The sequence below is a fragment of the Marmota flaviventris genome, chromosome 2, assembly GCF_047511675.1.
Source record: "Marmota flaviventris isolate mMarFla1 chromosome 2, mMarFla1.hap1, whole genome shotgun sequence".
NCBI lineage: Eukaryota > Metazoa > Chordata > Mammalia > Rodentia > Sciuridae > Marmota > Marmota flaviventris.
Window position 1 is genome coordinate 3600045 of NC_092499.1, and position 23795 is coordinate 3623839.

The 23795-nt window shown below is 47.4% G+C and overlaps 1 protein-coding gene across 2 annotated transcripts in view; it reads right to left on the minus strand.

Moving 5' to 3' along the window:
• Positions 1 to 7756: 7756 nt before the first annotated feature.
• Rcor1 (REST corepressor 1) overlaps positions 7757 to 23795 on the minus strand; it is a 132875-nt gene continuing 116836 nt past the window's right edge. For both annotated transcript variants that reach the window (XM_027946662.3, XM_071607509.1), the window contains 5 exons: positions 23498 to 23692; positions 16357 to 16434; positions 16052 to 16109; positions 15226 to 15455; positions 7757 to 11659 (listed from right to left, as the gene is read on the minus strand). In XM_027946662.3, the coding sequence (XP_027802463.3) occupies positions 11618 to 11659; positions 15226 to 15455; positions 16052 to 16109; positions 16357 to 16434; positions 23498 to 23692 (603 nt within the window). In that variant the 3' untranslated portion in view covers positions 7757 to 11617. The remainder of the gene's footprint in view (positions 11660 to 15225; positions 15456 to 16051; positions 16110 to 16356; positions 16435 to 23497; positions 23693 to 23795) is intronic.

Consider the following 23795-nt stretch of genomic DNA (forward strand, 5'->3'; position numbering starts at 1 on the left):
TTTTTTTTTTTTGAGTGCTGGAGATTTAGCACAAGAATCTTACCACTGAGCTACATCCCCAGCTTGTTTATTTATTTAGAGACATGGTATCGCTAAGTTGCTTAGGGTCTCACAAAGTTGCTGAGGCTGGTCTCAGACTTGTGATCCTTCCCTTGACTGGGATGGTGGCTGTGCACCATCGCACCTGGCTGTTGTAGTCTTGGGTTGCAGCCTTGACACTGGAAGCTGTCATCTCTCTGACCTTTTACTGACTGGCTTTGGAAGTGAGAGACCTCCGCCAGACAGCCTGGTGAGAGATTCTGAGGTATTCTAGATCTTTCCATCAACAGCCATTGCACCCTGGATGCACCCACCCTCATCAGACCCCAGGAGCTAGGAAGGCTGAGCCTGGTTTCTGTGGATGGGATGTCTTTCCTATGGGTGCAGCTGATCCATTGCTTGTTCCCTTGTAGGGTAAGAAGAGTCTTAGGGTTGTATAGCTTCTCTCCTCTCAGCTCCAGGATGGGTGCTGAGAGCCTCCCATCCATTTCTCTAGGGCAGCACGGAGGGTGTTCAAGGCTAAATGCCCCCTGTAATCCATCAGTCAGCCTGGCTGCCACACGTTCAACCTGCAGAGGCTCTTTGTGATGTGGACGGGTTGGTAGTAGTATGAGTCTGTTTGGTCCGCGTAGCGTCTTCTGGGGAGCCTGCAGTTCAGTGTCAGGAAGGCAGGGCACACCTTTGGTGTAGCAACCCGCCTGCAGGCTTCTGATCCTTGCAGGCGGGTCCTCAGCGCAGCGATGGGGTTTTAAGACGTCCATTGGTGTGTAATCCTTAAATAAAGCATGAGAGTTCTGCAAGCCCAGCTAAAGGCAGTGCCCCTTAGCTGATTCTATGCTAACCTGAAGACTGAAAGCTTAAGGTTTTGGAATCTACCCCATGGGACGCTGTTGGGATGCTTAAGTTCCTGCTGTTGCATCCTCAGGCTGTCATGACAAGTGGAGAGCAACCCTTTCTCCCTGGTTACTATGGATTTTGTTGACACAAAGGATGCTCTGATGTTGGACGGTTTCTATGAATATAACATCTTTCCTGTATTAAACTGAGCAGCTACGAAGCACAAATAACTGGCTAGAATTTTTGGGACCCTACCATTAAGTAGAGAGTATTTGCTTATGTTTTGTCTCATTTACAAGCACATGATTTTATTGGAAAAATTTCAATAAAATATTTTAAAGCAAAACAAACAAACAAACCTGCTCACGTACACCATCTCCATGGATGGAGGTGCATGCATGCTGTGGAGGCGAGGTTCATGGGGCGTGATGTACGTGGGATAGCTGACGTGAGGTAAGGTGTCAAACTTCATGCGTAGGAATCTTGGTGGAGCCCACAGGCAGTTGCTAGAAACCAGTGGGCATGTAGAGAAGGCCAGGTCTGCATTCCAACCTGCTGTCCCAGCCTGGGGCCTCCATACTTGCCTGATGTCCAAGGCAAAGCTTCCCCCTGAGAAAGTCTGGGCCCCATTTACTAGCTACACCTACTAAGTGCCAAAACTTGGCTTGCGATGGATCACGAACCTGTAGGCTAGGCCTGGCTCCCACACAGGAAGGAATCTCTTGGGCTGAAGGGGAAGGCCTGGATCATCTCCCAGGCACCCTGGCACCCCAGTCCTTTAGAATCACCTGTCTTGCCAGAGGGGTCCCCTTGCCTCCCAGCTGGAATCCAAGGTCCTTTTCTTGCTCCTGGCTCTCTGGTGCCACGCCACTCTGCAGGGGCTCTAGAAATGCTGGCGGCAACCAGCCCAGCCCAAGCTGCTGTCTCCTTTCACTGAGGGGCTGAGCGGCTTGGATAACACCCCTGAGCTCACACTGGATAGGGGGCCCATGCCACCCGCCACCTGGGGCTGTGCAGAGCATGCTGACTGCTGACACTGTAGGGGCCCTGATTCAGTGGCTAGTCCCAGAAAGCTGGGGAACCATCCCCAGCCCTTTCTGACCTGCACCCTGACAGCAGCTGAGCTGCTGTGGGTCAGCAGCAAGTGTACCTGGGATTTAGTCAGGGAGGCAACCTGGTAACCACCTCCTCACCAGGGATCAGCACAGAAATGCACCCCACACAAAGGGACTGAAGGCTTGTGGCTGATATCCAGTGATCCAGGAACGGAATCCAAGCCTCCAATTTGAGATACACAGGATTTGAATTCAAATGGTTATAAAATGCTCCTGGACAACGTAGGCTGGAGTAGGAAGGCAGGCAAAACGAGGGGTGGGAATGAGAAGCCGGGATAGAGAAAGCATGTTAGGGGGCTGGGGATGTAGCTCAAGCGGTAGCGTACTCGCCTGGCATGCGTGTGGCCCGGGTTCGATCCTCAGCACCACATACAAAGATACTGTGTCTGCCAAAAACTAGAAAATGAATAAATGAATATTAAAAAATTCTCTAAAAAAATTAAAAAAAAGAGAGAGAAAGCATGTCAGGGGCCTGGGCCTGGCTTGTCACGCTGTAGATACAGTTTGTGGGAGTGGCACCTCTGCGCAGTGGGAGTGATGGAAAGAGCCGCAGCACACCCGAGGCCTGAGGAGGGCACCTCAGTCCCAGAGGCAAGAGCACCCCAGGCTCAAGCCCATGTGTTCTGTCCTATCCTGCAGCTTTGTGAGCCTTACCACAAGTGCTTGGGCCCAAGTCCTCTCCAACCCTGTATGTGTTACCATGTGACACTCTACACCAACAGGCAGTGGCTGCAGCCTCTCTGCAGAGGAAATCCTGCGGGCCAGCCTCTGAGCTGGGCTTGCCTGGGTCACTCGTGTGGTCCACTGATGGCTGTGCACACAGGTCTAAGGATGTGTGCTGGTTGCTCAGCCCTCTCAGACCAGATTCTGATGATATTCTCTCCCCTGCAGACTCCCACCTGCCATGATATAGCACCGCCCAGGGACCCCTGCCAGAACCTGCTACTTGCACTTCTCAGCCTCCAAAACTGTGAGATAAAAAAAGTCTCTTTATTTGTAAGTAGGTTGTACCAGGTATTCACTGTTGTAAAGCCAACTAAGTCAGTTCCTATAAGGATTAAACGGAAGGACACATGCTTGGTCTTTAGGGGGCAAGGATAATCTTTAATAAATTAAGCAATTATTACTAAAAAACAATTTGCTACACAAGATGATCTATGGTAGAAGATATACTTGTTGCTAAATTTATTCAATTAAATGCCATGAGCAGCCAGTTAATACAACTGTTACACAGAAAGTTTTAGCCAAGTGTTATGATGTACACCTGTAATCCCATCACACCAGAGGCTAAGGCAGGAGGATTTCAGGTTCAAGGCCAGCATTGGCAACTCGGTGAAACACTGTTCAAAAAAAAAAAATAGGCTAGGGATATAGCTCAGTGGTCTTTGTAGGATCAAGAGGCCCCCCTCCCATGTCCTTGGGGTTGAATTTTGGCAAACAAAGATCAAGGTGCTGACACCAGGTACTCCTGGGGAAGAGAAATGCATGTGTCTACCCAGGCCTGGGGCAAGGGGATTCCCAAGGCAGATCAAAGCTGGAGATGCCCATGGGATGGCTCAGCCTGCACCATGCCACTGATCCTGAGCCAAAGCCTCTTTCCCGAACCTGGCCAATAGGGATGAAGCCTTTGCAGCATCACAGACTTCAGGCTTGTGAAGAACCCCAACAGAGGACCTGGCCTCTCAAAGTCTTTCTGGAAGCAACAAACATTTACTGGGCACCTGCCAGGCCTGGTGATGGTGCCCTTTGCAGGGAGTGGGGAAGGTGCTTTGCAAGGAATCACACAAAACTGGCTGCAAGTGGGTGATTTATTCCACTAAAACAGGGTCTGTTGCAGCCCTGGCCTAGGGTAGTTCCTGCCCCCTCAGCTGTCACCTCTAGGATGCCCTCCCCAGGACTGTCCAGGGCAGGACAGTCCCTTCCCACTTCTACCCAGTTCTGAGAAGTCCTTTCTGGAAGAGGCTTGGGGAAGGCAATCTGTCATCCTGGCAACTCTCAACACCTGCCCACTGTGTTACCAGCCCCTCTCCACTGTGTGTGGGGGGGTAGAGATGGACTGATGTGAGGACTGAAAACCAGATCCAGAAGCCCACTTGTTCAAATCCACAACCACACGCTCTTCTGTTTACACCTATGCTAGCAGCACTCCGGCAACAACAGATACCTAAATAGCAGGTAGCTCAACAAACAAGCAAAGGGCCTTGAAAACTCTGAGCTTTGGCCACTTCCTCTGGATGTCCAGGAATTAACCGGCAGCTCTGACTCCCACTCCCTGGGAGTCCATCATTAGCCACAAAGGCCAAGGGCTAGCAGGTACTTATTTTCCTCCTTGATGCACCCAGTTTCTTGATTCCTCTAACAAGCATTTATGTGCCTCCTATTCTCAGCACCACAGACCCAGCTGTAGGACAGTCTTGACCTCAAGGAACCCACACGCCCGGGGCTGAAAAGCTTATCCAACACCTGAGTCAAAATGCTCACTGACTGGAGTGTAAGGCAGGGTGTGTGGGGGCAACAGCCTGCCTCATTCCCAGCAGGGGAAGGAGAAAACCGGCACGGCCTCTGTGGAAATCCAGAGTGGTACCGGGAATGTAAACTCACACTGACCCAGAGTGGCCACGCCAGATGGGACTCTATACGAGCACTTGCACAAAAGAAAACGACAGGTGACTTCCTGTTAGTACCACAAAGGACCTTTTTTCCCCGTCACCTGATGATGGATCCAACAAATCGTTACAGCCCCACGAAGAAGATGATGAGACAAGAGAATGTGCAGAACAGAAAGACGAGGTCATTCACATGTCAAAAAAAAACGAAAAAAAAAAAAAAACCAAGGCACAGAAGAGCGAAAAGTGTGTTATTTACATAGAAAAAGACTGCAGTTTGCGTGCACAGCACACCTGCAACTGATCCGTGGCACACCTCTTGAAGCTGTGTGAGGACTTGGTTGCAAGGGCTGCTGAGGGGAGAACTGGGAGTTCAGAGGGCGAGATGGGGGAACTTCCTTCTGCTTGCCTTCGTACCAGGAACAGTGCTAGTTATTTATAAAATAAGAATTTAATATCACTTTTTCAGGCACAGCGGGAGGTTTGAGTGGGAGAGGCCTGGTGATGGTGCCCTTGGCAAGGAGTGGGGAAGGTGCTTTGCAGATGCACAGCAGTGCCACACACCCAGGAAGAGGCCCAGGAGTGGGCAGGGAAAGGGCTTTCCACCTCAACTTGTCGTTCTGCAAATGCAAAGGTCGAGTGGTCCTGTTGCAGCTGAGGCCCAGGGAGTGGACGGGTCCCACGTGTGTGCTCAGTGCACAGGTGCTGAGAATCCCCGGGAAGGTGGCAAGATGGCTCAGGGCTGGGGGATGCTCAAGGCCTATATCTGTGTTAGGATGAGGGCAAGTGCACTTGGGGGGCTTCCCTTTGGACTGGTCCCAACCCGCAACAGCAAATAGCAAACGTGGCTCACCCCTGAGCTGGTCCTGGCACAAATGAAGCCCCCAGCACGAAGTAGCTGCAGAGGGCAGCAAGCGTGGTTCTGCACCCTGCCCCAGCGTCAGCACCCTGCATATCGAGGTCACCGGAAGCATAGTGCCTGGAGGCTACAGAGCATGGCCCCTGGGCTGGCTCTTCAGTACACGTGTTCACTGGATGTAGTAAGAACATGGGAGCCCCTTCCTCTGGATGTCCAGGAATTAACCGGCAGCTCTGACTCCCATGGTGCTGTCACTGCCTCTCAGACAGTACCCGAGGGCGAGGGCTCTCTGAACTCTCCCTTCAACTAACTCACCAAGGCTAGGACAGGCCTGTTAAGGAAGAGAGAAATTCTCACCTGTGTGCCATCTTGGCCAGGAGTCCTCAGAATGTAGAGCCTGCAATGAGGTTTATAGGTGAATAGTTCAACTGTGAAAGTGATGCCAGGAAAGAGAAGTGGGGGGCCAGAAAGAGTGAGAAGGGAGGGAGAACTGCTACAGGTGTATGCTGGACTCCTCACCCTGTGGGCCACTAGGCGGAGCCTAAGGAGCTGCCCGGAAGCTGCCCATGTGCAGCATGTCAGGAGTCGCTGCACTGCCCTGAGGCTGCCTGAGGACTGAGCTCCCTCGAACATCCAGGGGCTCCCGGAGCTCAGTGCCCTACGACAGGGAGTGCTGCAAGTCCTGCCGGCAGTACTGCAATAAAATCACGGGTGTGTGAAGCAAGGTATAAGAGGTGACACTGGGGACACCCGCACACAGTGAGCTGCCTTTGTGCTCAGAGTGGCGGAAAAGGGGCCAGGGCCTGGGGGCTTCACACAGCTCTGATCTTGGTACCCATGCTGTCGCCATGCTGTTCCTCATTTAAGCCTCTCGTACCCTAGTCCCACCTTGGGATCAACAACTGCCTGAAGTTACTCTAAGACAACAAAGGTCAAGCCCACGTGGCCCCCAGTGCCTGTCCCAGCAGATGCCTGGGGTCCTCTTGCCAGAGGGCTACCCCTGCAGCAGGGAGCCCAATCACATACCTCTTGTCCCTGGCAGGGATTCCCTCTTCATGTCCTTCTTCCTTGGTCGGGTCTCTTGGGAAAGCCCAGGTTCTGCTCTTGGCCTTTGCTCCCTCCACAAATCTGAGCTCTCAGAGCCCTGGCCTTCTCGTCTGCTCACCCAAGTACATGGCGCCTTGCATGCAGGATCAGCTCCAGGACAAACTCCTGTTGGGTGAGATGGCGAGGCCCTCCTTCCCCGAGGGCCCGCAGCCCTGGCAGTGCACCTCAGCTACCCCTGGAGCACACGGTGGGTCTCCTCCAGCAGACTTCTGTTCTGAGAAGGCCCAGATCTGCTGTGCTGCCCTTTCTACACCAGGCCAGAGGGACCCCTCCCCCTACTGCCAAGTCTCCTGGAGGTTAGCCAAATTTCAAGGTTGGGCTTCTGTAATGTTCTACTGTAGCTGGAACCTCAGTGTTGCCCAAAGGCCCACGTAAAAGGCTCAGTCCTCAGACTGGCGCTACTGGGAGGGGGTAGAAACATGAAGAGGTTGGGGCCTAGCAGGAGGTCTTCAGGTCCCTGGGGCCATGAGTGTGGAGGAGACCGGGGCTCCACCCCTCCTCTTCCTGGTTTTGTTTATATGTTCTGCACCACAGCCCTGAGGTGAAAGCTTTGCTCTGCCACACTTCCCTGCAGTGATGTGCTACCACAGGTCCAAAGCAACAGGGCCAATCCACCATGGGCTGAGGCCGCCCAAGCAACCTCTTCTCTCTGTAGGTGATGGACTCAGGTGTATGCTGCGGCGACAGAAAGCTGACCAACTGGCCATCCAGCCAAACCCACCACTCCAGCCCAAAGAGGGAAGAGCACAGGAACGAAAGCGTTCTGCATGCCACTCAAGAGGGGGCTGAGCCCAGTGACCCGAGGAAACAAAGAAGGCAGTCTGGCCTCCTCACTATACAGACTAAGGACCCCATGGAGCCCAGCTTCCAGGCGGCAGGTCAAAGCCTGGTCAAGCTGAAAAACTCACCCGACGTTTACATTTAAGCCTCAACTACTGCAAGTTTTATGAACTCATGCACTCCACTTGACACCACTTGTTAGATCACTGTGCAGCCAAAAGATTATCACACAGTTCAGGTAGAGCCAAGGTTAAAGGCAAGTGACCCCTGGCTGAGTACCCACAGGGTTTAATACTGGGGAAATCAACATTCAGAAATGCCAAGGCCTGCTTGAAAGGGAAGAATACCCACTTTATGTGATGGTGGAAATGGGGATCCAGAAAATTGCTTTGTTTCATATTTTATTACATCAATGGCTTGAAAATTTTTATTTAACTTCAGCAAATATTGGAAATAGAAAAATGAATTCTGCAGAATTTCACAAATAAATCTTCCAATTTCCACTAACAAATGTTATCATCCAATGGCTAAGCAATTATAATGCTATGAACATTCACCACAATGAATGTGCTGAAATAGAAAACAGGCAAAAAGAGACATGAAAATATTACTTACAACAGCATTATCACAACATATTTTCTTTAAAATTCCAACGTGGATTTTATCACTTCAAAAGATATACAGCATTTCCATTGTATTTGCACACTTAACCTTATACATCTTTTAAAATCTTGAAAAAATTTTAAGCAATCTAAAAAGCACTTAGCAAAGTTGTAAGTCTACATAATGGAATACTATCCACTCCAGTATAAATTTTTGTTTTAGGAGAAGGTGGCTGTAAACACTCATTATTTTACAACATGCATAGACTGTCCTGACCTTCCTTGTTCTGAACTGTACTGTTACTGCAATTGTGCTTCACTATAATTAGGAAAAGCTGCGGAGATCCTAGGAGTGGCGGAAGAGCATTGCACAAGATCGATAGATTCTGACGACTGAGCTACCTCGAGTCAATCTGAGGCAAAGTTCATTTGATACTAAAAGCTTGACTCCTGGGTCACTAGGTTTAGAAACAGGCTTGAGAGGGGAAAAAAAGAGGCCCCTGGTGGACTTGGCTCCATCTTTCCTTTTCTCACGTAAAAGCAGGGATCCAGCCAGTGTAAAGCACTGCTGGCTTATTTTTGGTGTGCAGTTATACCAATAGTATATCTGATATTCAGAAAGATAAAAATAGTTGAAACTTAAAGTGACAATGAACACATTTAAGAGTGGTGTATGATATTTGAGGAAATTTTACCTAAACAGAAAAGAACTGCTTGATTAATTAGTTCAGCCCCGCAAGCTTTTAGACTACTTTTTCACTTTTGTTTTTTGATTAGAGGCTTGTGACCATCAGTGGGTCTTAAGGTTAAAAACTACCAAAAACCATTGAAAGGAAGCAGTGTCTCAACACACAGGCCAAGATAACCAGCAGGTGTGCCACACTGACCTGGGGCTCCTGCAACACCAGCACCCACCTGGACTGTACCACCACTAAGCTCATCAGCACAACTGAGGCATGGTAACTTCTCGGTTGAAAGGGCTATGTTACAGAATCACTGCTGCTGACCAGCCAACACGCTATTCAAGTAACAAGGTGTTTAAATGAATAAGTGAAAAAAAAAATCCTTAACTAACACTTTACACATCTACATAAAATTAAATAAAACAAACTTTTAATGCATATGCAATACAATTTATATCTTTTAGGATATCTAAACTAAAAGTTAAACTATTATTTGTGTCCATGATACTATATTTTGCACAATAACTTATACTTAGGAGAAATTTTCCACAAAAATATATATAATTATGACATTCACATTGATAAATTTTAAGAACACAAAACGTAAGTGACATTCCATCTGAAGCAGTTATCACATCCCAAACCCAACCTGCCAATGCACCTAATTCTTGATATGTTAAGAGTCTTCACATAAATAACACCACGCCACTCAGCTTTGAAAGCTAAGTGATTTCTTGCATTTACATAATTGCAAAGACAGCATAATGAAAAAAGTTAAAGACAGTGCTATCTTCTGCTTGAGACTGCAGCGATGGCAGGCAAGGAGTACCCTTCCTCTGTCAAATGAAAACAGCGCGTCCTTTCCCTTGGAGAAAGAGCCCAAATTTACCTGCTGAGATCACAAGTGCACCAGCATGTGACTCTCCAGGGATGAAGGCCACTCAGTGCCAGGAACCAAGTAAGGGGACATTGCCATTCCATCTGCACGTCACCTAAGGGCTACTATCCTTCTAGTCATTACCAGGAGGGACTCAAGGAAGACAGCCTGAGCATGGAGAAGGAGATTGCCACTGCAACCACCACCTATTGCTCCTGCTGGGGGAGCAGAAAGCTTCAGCATGTCCCCTCAGATGCCGTGCAGAGCACAGGCTGACTGGCCCCTGCTTTTAGCCACCTCCAAACACACAGCAGGCCTACAAAAGGGACTCAGTGGTGGTGTCAGAGCTGCCTGTCTCCAGGCAAGAAGGCAGGCCCAACAACAGGCTGTGCCCAACAGACACCTGACAGGGAACAGGACCAGGAAAGCCCCTGTTCTCCCCTCTGGAATGACCTTTCCTCAGACTTCTCCAAAAGAACATACAAACTAAACTAGGTTTCTAGCTAAACCTCTTTCTAAAGAGATGATCAATTGACTTAAAAGAAAGGAAAAAAAAAAAAAAGCAAGGTGCTTGGAATCAAAACACATCAAATTTTAATTGCATATTTTAAATTCTTAAGAATTCTGTTTATGCCTTAAAGCATCTGTATTTTTTTTTCTTTTTGGTATTAAAAGCAGAAAAAAATATTCAAAGGATGCAAACACAACAAAAGCTGCTTCCATGTGTTAGTGCAGAATGGCTGGCTGGCCGTGGTGCTGGAATGCATGCTGGCTGGCCAAGCCTCAGCAGGCCACGGTCTGGTAGAGAACCAAGGTGATTCTGGAAGTCACATGACATTTACTAGAAAACTGTTACTTGTTCCCAGTCCAACCAAAAGGCATTACATACCACTTTTCATCTTGGTCTTATTAGACCAATATATCGATCACTTCTCTGCCCTGTACTCAGCTATTAAAAGAGAAGGGATGGTGTTTGTGTGATCACATCAGTACACAAAGGACACAAAAGGACACATGAAGTGACACACAACAGGCCAGGCACACCAGGAGGACAGGAACAAACCGTATGTAGTTTCTATAAAACCATCACCAGTTATTCTAACATGCTTTATTGAACTAACCTGACGTTCAAAATCTGCACTCTGTCGGGATCTGCAGAAGCTCTCCCTGTCTCCTATCTCAATGATGTCATCTTTGGCAAGCAATAAACTTTAAATAAGACACTTGAACAGAAAAGGGACCGATAACATGGTTGCCAAAAGGAGAAGGCACCAGTTCCAAGTGTACGAGCACCAGGTACAGTGATATGGACCGAGCCGCTCAGAGTTGTGGCGGCAGTGGTGGTGGGGGGTCAGGAAAAGGTGGGTGCACCCACCCTGGGACTATAACGCTGAGGGCTGAAGGCAGAAAGCACTGAGGTCCACGTTCCCTTTAAGCCACAGTGTCCAAGGATAGGTGCTCTGAGTGAGCTTGACCACTTGGGAAGGAAAAAGGGGGGAGATTTAGGTTCACTAAACTCGGAAACTGTAACTCTACCCTGCATTTAGGAAACACAAGGCGCATCCAGATGCTTGGCACAATAAAGGCTGCGCTGCAGTCTGCCGATACATTGTGATTTCTAAAGAAGCCTGATGCTATTTAGGTGGTTGCCTCAGAAGAGAGGAAGAGAAACTTTCTAGAAGACCAACAGGGTCAGTAACTCTGGAAAGTACATTATGCACAAGTAGAAACTGCAGGCCATGCAGGAACAGAGTCGGGCCTTCCAAGACTACCTGTTCTGAAGCTGCTGACTGAGAAGAGCTGCCATCGGTGGGGCTCAAGGACTCCATCTTGGGAGTGGGTCCCAGAGTTGAGGGAGGTGTGCAGGCTGTGGGCTGCCCAGCACTGAGGCAGGGGAAGAGACGTGATGGAGCTCTCTGGAAGTGGCGCCAACAGGGAGGAACGAGCAAAGAATTAAGGCAGATGTAGCACAGGACTGGAAGTGTATGCCTTTTTTGGTAATAGCTGCTTGTCCACAGAGATGTGATGCAGATGGCTAGGTGATGTCTCGTAATACCTGATATCCTGGGTAACATGGAGTCCATACCAAGTGTTCAGAGTTACCAGCATTTCTCATGAGGCAGATGCATATCTGACGTCGAGGACAGAAGCAGCCTGAGGAGGACAAAAGGGAGGGAAAGGATCAAGGAGCACATCGAGGACATACACTGCTAACCCTGGTGTGCTCAAGTCGGGTAGAGAGCCCACACAACCACCCCTACAGCAAACAGTGTGTGGCCAGCAGGCATGACTCCAAGGGCAGGCAAGGGCATGTCACCCTGGACGAGTTCTTCCTTTGTGAGCATCACTCTTGCCCTCTGCATCATGTGCACCACAGTGATACCCTCTTCACAGGGGCAGGTCAGCACGGAGCTTGGCCAGCAGGACCACTCAGGCAATTACAGCTACCCACAGCTATGCACATCAGCGAGGGGAAGGCTGTAGTTCCTGGCACTACAACCAACCAACCCCTGGTTTCTACTAAGGGGTGGGAATTGAAGGCTGCAGGATCTTTGTTAAAGCTACAAAGGCATCTCTTCATCTTTCAAAACTGATTTCCAAAGGGAATGTGGTATTTTACTGCTGGGAAGCAATGGGGCTATGAATACGAAATCTCAAAGTGCTGGTCCTTCAAGTGAAACAGCAATTTACAGGAACGGCTGTTGGTTAAATCAGGAGCTTTTCCCTCATTGGTAATGAAAACTCCAAATTGTTTCAGCTTCCTAACTTCCTCATGCTGAGAATGAAAACTGAAAAACCAGCCCCAGCCAGGGCAAGTGCAAGGGAGCTGGCACAGCCCAGCGTGCTTGCCGACCTCTGTTTCTCGCAGCACAACGGCTTCTGCAGGGCTGGGGGGTCCTGCAGTCTAGATGCTTCTGTCCAGTTTGATCATACAGTCAAATTCATTGTTCCTCTGCACATCATTTGTTTCTCTCTTATGCAGGTGGATGACCACCTGGGATGCCAGCTGGGATCCAGGCAGGTTCCCTGGCTAGGCTGTGGGTGACAGCACTGAACCGCACCATTTCATTACTTTAAGTGAGACATTCCAGCATCCTCTCATGCCCCTTCTCTAATGCAAGGCTGGACATAACATTATCTCCTATACCCCAAGCTTGGGCACCTCAAGGAACTCCAAATCTCAAACGCACAAACCCTTCCTTTCTTAGCTGGGGAAACATCTACAACTGACAGACCATCATGCTATTTGCACTTCTGCAGTTGCAACATCCTACTCCCTGCATATTCTGCAAAACATACAAAATCTGAAGGTGGAAGGGCAGCAGGATACCAGCAGACATCCTCAGCTGCTGGTCCCATAAGGTAAATGAGAGCGTGAGACTACCACAGCTCAGGTTCTGAGCACTGTGAGCAGCCAGCCAATGTTCTAACAGGTCCCCATTGGCCCTGGGAAGTGGAGAAGCAGTGGGCCCTTACAGGCTAATGTCCTTCTACAAACTAACATATAGAAAACAAAAATCCAGGGATGGCAGGGTACAGTTGGTGCTTTAAGAAGTATAAAAGAAAAGGGACTAGAGAAATACAGCTGTGTGGGTAATTCTTTAAATGGCCCAAGGGGTGAGAACTTTTGAGAAGGTGATAGAAAAATCATACCTTAAAGACGTATCAGATAATACCATTCTCCTTTGTCATGCTTTATTTTGGAAGAAGGCTAGGTAAATAGTATACAGATCAAGCATCAAAGAGAAATTAAGGTCTACGGCTTGGTGTGAGGTCTAGTTACAGATGGACTATAACCAGGATGGGAAAAGATACCACATGGCTGGGCCCAGTGGATTCCAGCAATTCAAGAGGCTGAGGTAGAAGGATCACAAGTTCAAGGCCAGACTGAGCAACTTGGCAAGTCCCTGTCTCAAATTAAAAAGTAAAAAGAGCAAATTGATATAGTTCCATGGAAGAGTGCCTCTGGGTTCAATGCTCAGTGTTGCAATAAATAAATAAATAAATAAACGAATAAATAAAGGGGGAGGGGAAGGAAAGGCATTACATGGAAATTCTGAAGCATGCCCTACACAAGGCGCAGGCTGTGAAGGACGTCGTCCTGGACCAGCAACACCTGGTAACTCTAAGTCAGTCTGTATATGAACCAGGCCTAAAAAAAGGAGAGAAAGCCATATGCAGAAGAGCTGACTGCCTGATGAAGAAGACTTGGATCTCTCACGCTAGTCCTCTAAATACTGAGAGAGACCATTTCTGCTTTTAGCAGCCCTGAGAATGCAGTTGGAAGGCTCATGGAAGAACGTTTTGAGTCTTACAAATTCTAACATTCTTCTCCCCACTACCCCTACTTTTCAATGCTTCCACCTGGTCCAAGACTTTAGGGAAGCTGGTTTGTTACTAGAGGGGCAATTAAAAAAAAAACAACAAACTGCTAATAGGCAGAAACTCTCATTTTGCCCAGATGCTATGAAGCTCCAGGGACACAGGCTAGGCCATGAGGTGACTCAGGCACCACTCATATTGGCAACACTACAGATTACACATGATGCAAGGTTTTTTGGTAAAAGGCTCTAGAGAATCTAATACCATTAATATGTTTCAGTGCTTTTCTAATGGAGGGAAGCACCTTGAAGCCCTTTCTAGCTAAGGTACACAGACCCTTCAGACTAGTAACACCACTGTCCTCACCATATACTCTCAAAGAGTTGTAGCACACACAGCAGAAAACAGGTGACTTCAAATCATTCCCACATGGTTTGAGGAAGACACTGGTGAGGAAGTGACTTTCTTCAGAATGCTACATTAATCCTGAAGTGGTAATGTCCATGAGAAAATCCACACAGGTGGAGATCACCTAGTCTTAGACCTGTGTGTACCTTCCCTGGGAGCAGAGGGAGGACTGCAGTGGAATGGCCATGTGAGGCAGTAGACAGCAAGGAATCACGCAGGGAGCAGTGGGAGCAGAGGCTTCTGCAGCAGAGCTTCTGCCCTCATCCTAGCCGACAGGGCTGATGAATCAGTAACCACCACCCCAGAAATTGCTCGGCTTTAGCCACCATCCTAGATGTTCTGGCAGATGCTGGATCTAGAATTGTCCCCATCAATATTTAAGCCAGCAGCTTCAAACAGCACTGAAGGGTGGGAGAGGGAAGCAGAAACACCCTGCAGGGGCCCCTGCAGTCAGTGCAGTCACCCAGTGGGGTCAGAAGCCCCATGTCCAGCTCACAGCACACAAGACGTGACTGAGCCATATAGACACTCCTCGGGGCATTTCCAACATATGTTCCATGACAGCTTTTCACTGTGTTGAAGAAGCTACTGGTTGGATCTGGAGTTATAGCTCAGAGGTAGAGCACTTTCCTAGCATGTGTGTAGCACTGGGTTCAACCCTCAGCACCATATGCAAATAAATAAATAAAATAAAAGTCCACCAAGAATTAAAGAATTAAAAAAGCAGCTACTGGTCATGTGGAGTATTTTATGGCTGGAGGGAACCAGGACAGAATTAAAAACCTTCTTCTGAGTTAGAATGGGAGAGGTATACAGTGACAACAACTTGCCAGCGCCAGCACACGTACATTATAGTTGTTACAGGTAGAAGTGCCTAATGCAGCTGAAACCTAAAGAGATTTCACCAGAGGAAAAAGTTTCCTCTTTAGAAACCAGCTGGAGTCTCGTGGGCAAGGTGGTGGTGGGGAGACTGCGCGTGTCACACTCACCTCTTCCTCCTCTTCAGGCAGCTTGATAGCTGTATCTGGGGACTTGACAGGTTTCTGGCTACTGGGTCCATTGGTCTCTTCTTTTCCATGTTCTGCCTCCCATTCTTGTAAAACTTCATCTATGTTGAAGCGGCGTCGGTAATTTACAAAAAAGTTTTTCACCTGTACCACTGACTTGTTCCCAATCACGTCGGAGATTGCCTGAAAATCTCGGCCATATTTCCTGATGGCTAAGGATGGAAGAGAGCATTTTTTTTTTTTCCAAATACTTGAGAAAAACAATGTTTAAAACCCACAAACTGAGGTTTACCCTTTATCCTGATAAGAAAACATAGGCTTTGAACAGCATGTCACTCCAGTGGAAAGCCACGGCGGTCGAGTCTAGACACACCATGTGGATGCTGGCACACGCTCAGTGGGACCTGTCAGCTGGGATCTGTCTTCCATCACATGTCACAGAACATGACCTGCTCAAGTCCTGCAGTGCCCATGGCTGTGGATGCTCTGGGTCACAGCTCTTCAAATTCCCCAAGTACAGAGCACTGCCTACCTTAAAATCCTAACCTTTCATCTGCATCTTTTGGGGATTTACACTTTCTGACTATTCAGAGCCCAAAAGCAACTCCTAACATGCAACACTCACACCCTTAGAAAACTGGCTTCCCGGTTAGTTTTCAACTTGTGAAAAGTGGGAGAGAAAGAATAGAAAGGACAGCCAGGGAACACGGACAGATGATTCCCACTAGGAGATAGCAATCTTCCACGGGAATTAAGAGCCAGCACCCCCTCCACACCCCACCCCGGTACTTTCTGAAGATGCCCATACCTTGTACGGCCAGAAGCTGCTCTTCTGTGGTCCAACGGGCGTTGCACTTCTGTGTGACCTGAATATGCAAATGCAGCGTTAGTGTATCACACTCAGAGAAAAGCAGATTTCTACCACAGTTTAATGAGTTTTTCATTTACTCCTGTCAAATTTTAATGTCACTGAGAATTGTAAAATTGTGCCCATACCCTTCTTTTCTAAGAGGTTTATTTTGGAGATATGTCACAGACAACTTTTAATTTAATTTAAGCACAACTTAAAATACACGTGGGTACAACTTCCTGGATGATGTTCCATAACCCTACCTCTGGAAGTCGGTACAGCTCTATTCCACCATCAAGCTTTTCTTTGAGAGCACTGTTCGTCTGTTTAATATTCTGAATCTAAGAATGAAAAGAGATTTTCATTTTAAGAATGAAAACTTACTAAAAGAAACAAACAAAAACACCACCACCCAACAACAATAATAAAAAAAAAACAAGAGCAAAACAATTCCTCACCCCTGTTGTAGACCAAACAAGAGGCCCCAAAGGTCCTCTTAAAGATATTTGGTACCTTACAAGACTCCTGAAGCTATCTGCTCAGAGCAACAGATAAGGGATAGCCAAGAAGGCAGGGTGATGAGAAGGTGCCTGGTTCTCACAAGTGACCACCTGAGCAGAAAAACACGCAGCTGAGTCTGCTCCAAAGGAGAGCATATTTCTGGGCTTTCCACCACACAGAAATGAGCTGAAGTAACAGAGCAGCCAGCATAAAGGCTGAACAGGCCCAGGACCCATGCAGCACTGTGGTGACAGCTTCCCAGAGCTCCACCCTGTGCTGCCTAGGTCCATAAGCACTGGCCTCCTCAAAGGGGACGGAAGGCAGCAACACGCCAGCGCGTTTCCCACACCCTATCCTATCCACCTTATCCTCTTCCTCAGTCTTGCTCTAACTCAGTGTACCTAGTCTTTCACGGCTCTCGCCCAATCAAAAGACAGCACAAGCAGTGCAAACCAACCCCGCATGCTGCTTCAGGTTTCCCGGGTACTCAACCAGGCAGGCCAGAGGCCGTGCTCTTTCCTGAACACCAGCAGAGGCACATCCATGCTCCACACCAGAGGACCTCTGACTCTTGTGGTTTTCATCTTTGAATTACCACACCAGCAAGAAAGTGAGGGAAAAAGCAGGATGATATTCTCCAAAGAAATTCAAGAGTGGAAGATGCTCCCTTACCAGTTTCCAGTTTTATATGCCCTTATGTCATGTTTTGTTTGTTTTTTTTCCCTAAAAAAAATTTTAAAGAGTGGGTATTTGGGGGAAAATTTTTCCTCACTGTAGGATTAGTACCCAAGTAAGACCAGCCCTGTGCGGACCAGAATCTGACCATCTGCCATTAGGATACCCCAGAGTGTACTGGAAACAGTGACTTCTATCTTTCCACATTAACACCCAAAGACAACTTTGAAGAAAACAACTGTGCACCAAATTTACCCTACAATAAAGCCACAAATGGGGATCTTGGGGTTTTTTTTTAATATTTTATTTTTTAGTTGAACACAATATCATCTTATTTATTTATTTTTATATGGTGCTAAGGATTAAACCAGGGCCTCACATATGCTAGGCGAGCACTCTGAGCTACAACCCCAGCACAGGGATCTTGGTTTTTTGAAATCTGCTTCTATCACTGTGTTTTGAAAAGGATAAATCAGAAGAAAATAACAGGTCCTAGAGCTTTCCTCATAGTGAATCCCCAGTGTGATAGTCTGAGCCCTCCAGCACTGTCTATCCTGCCGCTGGGCTACCCGAAGGTCCTGTACCCACCAGCTACCTGCAAAACTCTGGGGACTCAGAGCTTGCCCAGAGCTCAGAGGAGGCCCAGAGCAACAGGCTCTGCTTACTGTGAGCACAAAGAGTGCCCAGGGCCCTTCTTCCTGTGTCTCTGACTCCTTAGGCTACAAACTAGACACAGCTGTTGCCTGTTGCTGATGGTGAGCGAATTCAGGGCCTGAAAACTGTGCAGCCCCTGGCACTCCAGGGGAAAGTGTCACTCTCCTCACTTGAGCTGGCTTTTCGCAGATAACACAAACTAGATACATGCTGCACTGTGATTAATAAACACATGCATTCTCTAAGGAGATTAATGTACTTAGAATATGCATTTCCTGTCCAAATAAGGAGATTAAATGTAGAACATTCTCAAATTCTGAACCCAAAGTGAGCTCTAACTTCTCATCAGCATATACCTCTAGTCCCCATACACTTTCCATATCTGAAATATCCAGTGTTTATAATCAGAATAAGAATGAAGTTAATCGCCAACACTGTACCAACCAGGCTGGACGCCAGAGGGACAACTAAGTTATAAGAGAGGGGACAGAGGTGTGATCAGCACTAAGGCATGTGGCCTGGCACCTCAGGCAGACCTCCCAATGGGGCACAGCTTTATTTTTTCCTCTCTGTGTGCACAGTGCTGTCTCTCTGCTGTCAGACCACTTCATTCTCCACCCAGAGGAGGCCCAGAGCAATAGGCTCTGCTTACTGTGAGCACAAAGAGTGCCCAGGGCCCTTCTCCCTGTGTTTCTGACAGGCACTGATGCTATTCTCTAGGAGCAAAGAGGAGAAGCACTGTGGGGGGAGCCGGCAGGCAGGAATCTGCTGGGGCTTCTGGTAGGGCAGCTTTGCTCTTCCTGCTACCAGGGACAGACAGGTTAGCTCCACCTCATCTCTTCTTATTATTGCCCTGAATACAAATGCGGGGGGTTACAAAATGGCTCCCAAAGTATCCCATGGGGGAGCAATAACAAGAGAAGCCAATATACTAAGGATGGCAGAGGAGAGAACCTAAAAGCACCTGGATTCCTGGGAGCATCTGTAAATAGATGAATTAAGGCCAGCACCCACTGATGCCGATTCTTCCTGCTACTGGAGACAAATCACTCCTTAGTTACCCAAGCCGATAGCAGATTTCTTCCTATTACTTTCAAGTGAGTGTTCCCCTGATACACTAGCAAACCTGGGCACACATAGTGACTGTCCCTCACATAAATGACAGTCACTGAGTCTAGAAATGGACTTAGCAGCCACAGTACTGCTGGCTGTGGCATGGAAGCACTTATCTCCTCACCCAATAAGCTGGGCTCCAACCTGCACATCTTCAAAACTGTCAACCCCCAATCAGTTACCTTCACGTTACAAAAATCTGTCTTAGCCAGTAGTGGCACACATCTGTGTTACAGCAATTCTGGAGGCTGAGACAGGAGGAGCGCAAGTTGAAGCCCAGACTGAGCAACTCAGTGAGACCCTGTCTCAAAAAATAAAAAGGGATGGGGATGTAGCTCAGTGGTAGAGTGTCCCTGCATTCAGTCCCCAGTGCTCAAAACAATAACAACAAAACAAAAAGCAAAAAGAAAAGGCCGCTCTTGACCCTGAAAACCAAAGCATCATTTTTACCTCCTGTACTGAAGTTCAGCAGACTCTCTGGCAGGGGGCTTTGCCTTTCCTCCACATACAACAACATCAACCACCAGGAACCAACTCAGCAGGAGGAAAACAAGCTCCCTGTAGAAGATGACCAACAGAGCTCTCATCAGAGCTCCCCACTGCTTCTGCACAGCAGCCCTGATGGTCCCGGGAGATCAGGCCACAAGGATTAATCTCCTCATTCAAGAAGAGGCCCAGAAGATTGATTCTCCCAAGATGAGAGCACAGCTGTGCTGACATCAAGACAAGGAGCTGCCTCCCCTCCCAGGGCATGCCCGGCCCTACTCTGTGCTGTCTCCCTAAACCAGAAGGAAGATAGGTTCACAGACCCCACACGTCTCAGCTGGGTGGCAGCTGGTCTCCCATTTAATCCTGCAAGGGAGATATTAAGAGTAACAACTCAAAAGCAGCAGAGACCCAAACTAAACTGTTGTCCACAATTTGCTGATGCTTTCCTGGAACTGAATTCCAGAGAGAGAGAAAAAAGGTGGGGGGAGGGGGAGGCTAATACTAGGCTGCTTGTTGAATCTCCAGTTTTTTTCTTTTGTTGTTGTTGCTTTCTTTGTGTGTGTGTGTATGGTGCTGGGGATTGAACCCAGGGCCTTGTGTATGTAAGGCAAGCACTCTACCAACTGAGCTATATCCCCATCCCAAATCTCCAGTTTAAATGTACTATGCAACCAGATGAAAGGGATGAGCCCTTTCTACATGGTAGGTGCAAATAACTACAAAAAAAAAAAAAAAAAAAAAAATTAAAATGCTTTCCTTGGCAAGAGCCCTTCAGAAAGTACCAAATACCTAAGAACATGAAACTATTACAAATGACGTATAAGCCTTATTTACTAGGAAATGACAAAACAGAAAAATTAAAGACTTAGAGATATAGTGGTACACCATGTTCATTCATCCAGAAGTCTCAATAAGGATGTGAACTTGACAAAGTTCTAGAGCAACTATTTTTCTAGAAATTGAGAGTGGTTCAAATTTCTCTAGGGAAGTACAAGGAGCCAGGGAAAATCAAGAACAAGAAGAATGGGCTGGGTTCTGGCTCAGTGGTAGAGCGTTCGCCTGGCATGTGTGAAGCACTGGGTTCGATCCTTAGCACCACATAAAAATGAATAAATAAAATAAAGGTATCCACCTACAACTAAAAATTGTTCTTAAAAAAAGAACTAGAAGACTTATAGTACCAGATAAATTTACAAAGTACATAAAACTAGAATAGCATGTATTAGTGAAGGATGAGCACACAGCCCAAAGGAACAGAGCCTCAAACCAGACCCATGGATTTAAATGCAGGTCCTGCTGCACTGCAGTGGGAAAGGGCAGGCTTCTCAATAAAAAGTACCTGGTCAAATAGATGCTTGCATTATAAACCCCCTGACAGCGACCTTACATTTAACAATACAGGTGGGCTGCAGACTAAGTGCAAAAGGTGGGCAATGCTGCTAGGGAGGTGCGGGAGCATGTCTTCCCACCTGGGGAAAGGCTCCTGGCAGAGCTGAAGCCACCAGCCAGTGAAGGTAAGGTGAGAAACAGACTACCTGATAGAATTCCAGTTGGCTGAGGCAGGACGATTACAAGTTTGAGCCTCAAAGACTTAGTGATACTCTGTCTCAAAATAAAAACCAAAAGAGACTGGAGATGTGGCTCAGGGGCTTTACCCCTAGGTTCAATCCCCAGTACTATGAAAAATAGAAAGTTCGGTGGAACATTTTCAGAAAATAGTATTTATTTAGCCTTAATCATGATATAAGACTCAGTCATAGCCATTAAAGCTTTAGCCCTTCCCTTTGCCCACCCCATTATTAAAATGAGCCAGTCACATGGACTGTAACCCCGAGCTCCTCCTATCAGAGCAAGCTGCAGTACTGCCTTAGGGATAAAGCAGGGGCACTGCCTGCCTAGGTGTGACTGCCAGCCAGTTTGGGAGCACATCTCTAGCATAAGTAAAGTCCGCCTTGCTGAGCTACTTCCCAACATGGGCTTGATTGCTTGCCGCACCCCGGTATTTCTAACAGTACCAACACCCACTCCAAGAAAAAAGAATTTCAGAAAACCCCATTAACATGTGGCGACACAGGATGGGAAGCATATGTTTATGAGACGAGTGGGTAGAGAACAATTCAGAACTTGAATCAAGAACATGTACAGATGAAGAAGAAAACAATCCAAAAGAAAAGAAATGGACAAAAATTGGATAAGTGGGTGAGCAAGAGGATATATCTAAATGGCCAACAAGTAGGGGACTACAGGCAGGATAGACAGTGAGATAAAACACCATTATAAATGCAAAAAAAGCCACGCACAGTGGCAGAGTCTCAGGAGGCTGAGGCAGGAGGATCCGAATTCACAGCCAGCCTCAGCAATGGCGAGGCGCTATGCAACTCAGTGAGACCCTGTCTCTAAATAAAATACAAAATAGGGCTTGAGATGTGGCTCAGTGGTCAAGAGCCCCTGAGTTTAATTCCTGATCACATACCTCCTCCAAAATAAAAAAATTTAAAAAAAAGTAGAGAGAAAGAAAAAGTGTTGTTCAGGATGCAGTGGGGACAATGTGCCCAAGGGGCAATCTGGCAAAGCCTGGGGTGTTGCTGTTGTCACAACTGATAGGGGGAGGGTGAGTGAGTAAAGGCCAGGGAGAGTGCTGGACATCCTGTTATGGTTTAGACATGAGGGGTACTCCAAAGCTCATGTGTGAGATGGTGCAAGAAAGATGAGAGGTGAAATGACTGGCTTAAGAGTTTTAAGCCAGTGAGTGCATCAATCCAATGATAGGCAGATAGGGTGTGGCTGGAGGAGGAGGGTAACTGGAGATGTGCCTTTGGGATTTACATTCTGTCCGTGGTGAAGCAAGTTCTTTCTGCTTCCTGACGGCCTATCCTTGAGCTGCTTTCCTCCAGCATACCTTTCTGCCATGATGTCTTCCCTCTCCACGGGTCCAGAGCAATGGAGTTGGTTGTCCGTGGAATAAAACCATGAGCCCCAATAAACTTTTCCTCCTCTAAAATTCTTCTTTTCGGGTCTATGGGTCACAGCAAAAAAGCTGTCTAAGAGCTGGGGTTGTAGCCCAGCATGCACGTGAGGCACTGGATTAAATTCTCAGCATCACATATAAACCAATAAAGGTCCACGATAACAACAACAACAAAACTAACACACAGCCCAATTAGTCCAACAGTGCTGAAGGTAGGAAATGCAAGCAGGGGAACCAAAGCCCAGGTAAGCCGACAGGCCCACTGTAGGGAACTGCTGGGTGTGTTACCTAGGGCTGCACAGGTGATAACTCTGCAGTCCCACCAAAAGGGATCCACAGAGATGTGCCCAACAGAGACACATGCACAATGCATCAGCATTCACATAAGCAATGTCTGCACCAGTACCACATGTACTGGCCCTGAATGGCAAGCTTGTGTGCTATGTTTTTCTTTTTTGACACAACTACAAGTAAACAGGTACTTTGTGCCATTAAGCAATGAGAAAGAACAGAACAAGGTGACAGTGCCACACTACACAGATGGCTCCCACACGCTGAAAGAAAATGAGACGGGAAAGAAATAACAGCACATGCTTATAAAATAAATCATAAAATCCCAATCTATGGCTTTAAAACACAAAACCCGTGGTCCTCTCCTGGAGAAGGCGATTCAGGGAAGAGCAGAGGGAGTGGAGTTCTGGAAATGGAAAAGGGCGGGGGCTTCGGAGGAGAGGGTCCCCTTCCTGGTCCAGATATGCCACTGCAGAGTGTTCATGTGTTAAAAATCAAGACACTCAGACACACACACAAATGTATGTACCATAGATAAATTAAAGTCCACATACTTTTTCCATACTTCAATTTAAAAGTAAATTTTAAAAAAATTAATGAGTCAATATCCAAGATTTTCTATCCAATTTCTTAGATCTGTGGAAAGGAAATAGCCACTGTGAGCAGCAACACCTGGAGGGTGAAAGCCGCCCCCAAGCACTGGACTCGGGTACCTGTCGTTTGATGGACACCAACTCCATGTCCAGCTGTCTCAGCACCGTGGTAGCAGCAGTGGCATTGGCAGAAACAGCCTCCACATCTTCCTGGGACAGAAACATGCCTTTTGGAGGTTTCCTTTTTGCTCTATTCTTAGCTTGTGTGCTATGTTTTTCTTTTTTGACCTGAGGAACTGTCTCAGTAGGGGGCACCTGCAGGATAAACAAATTTTGATGAATGAAACCAAAAAGCAAAAATGCCACGAGTAGCAATAAGCACGTTCTTAATATAGCCGCAAACAATCTAAGACACATA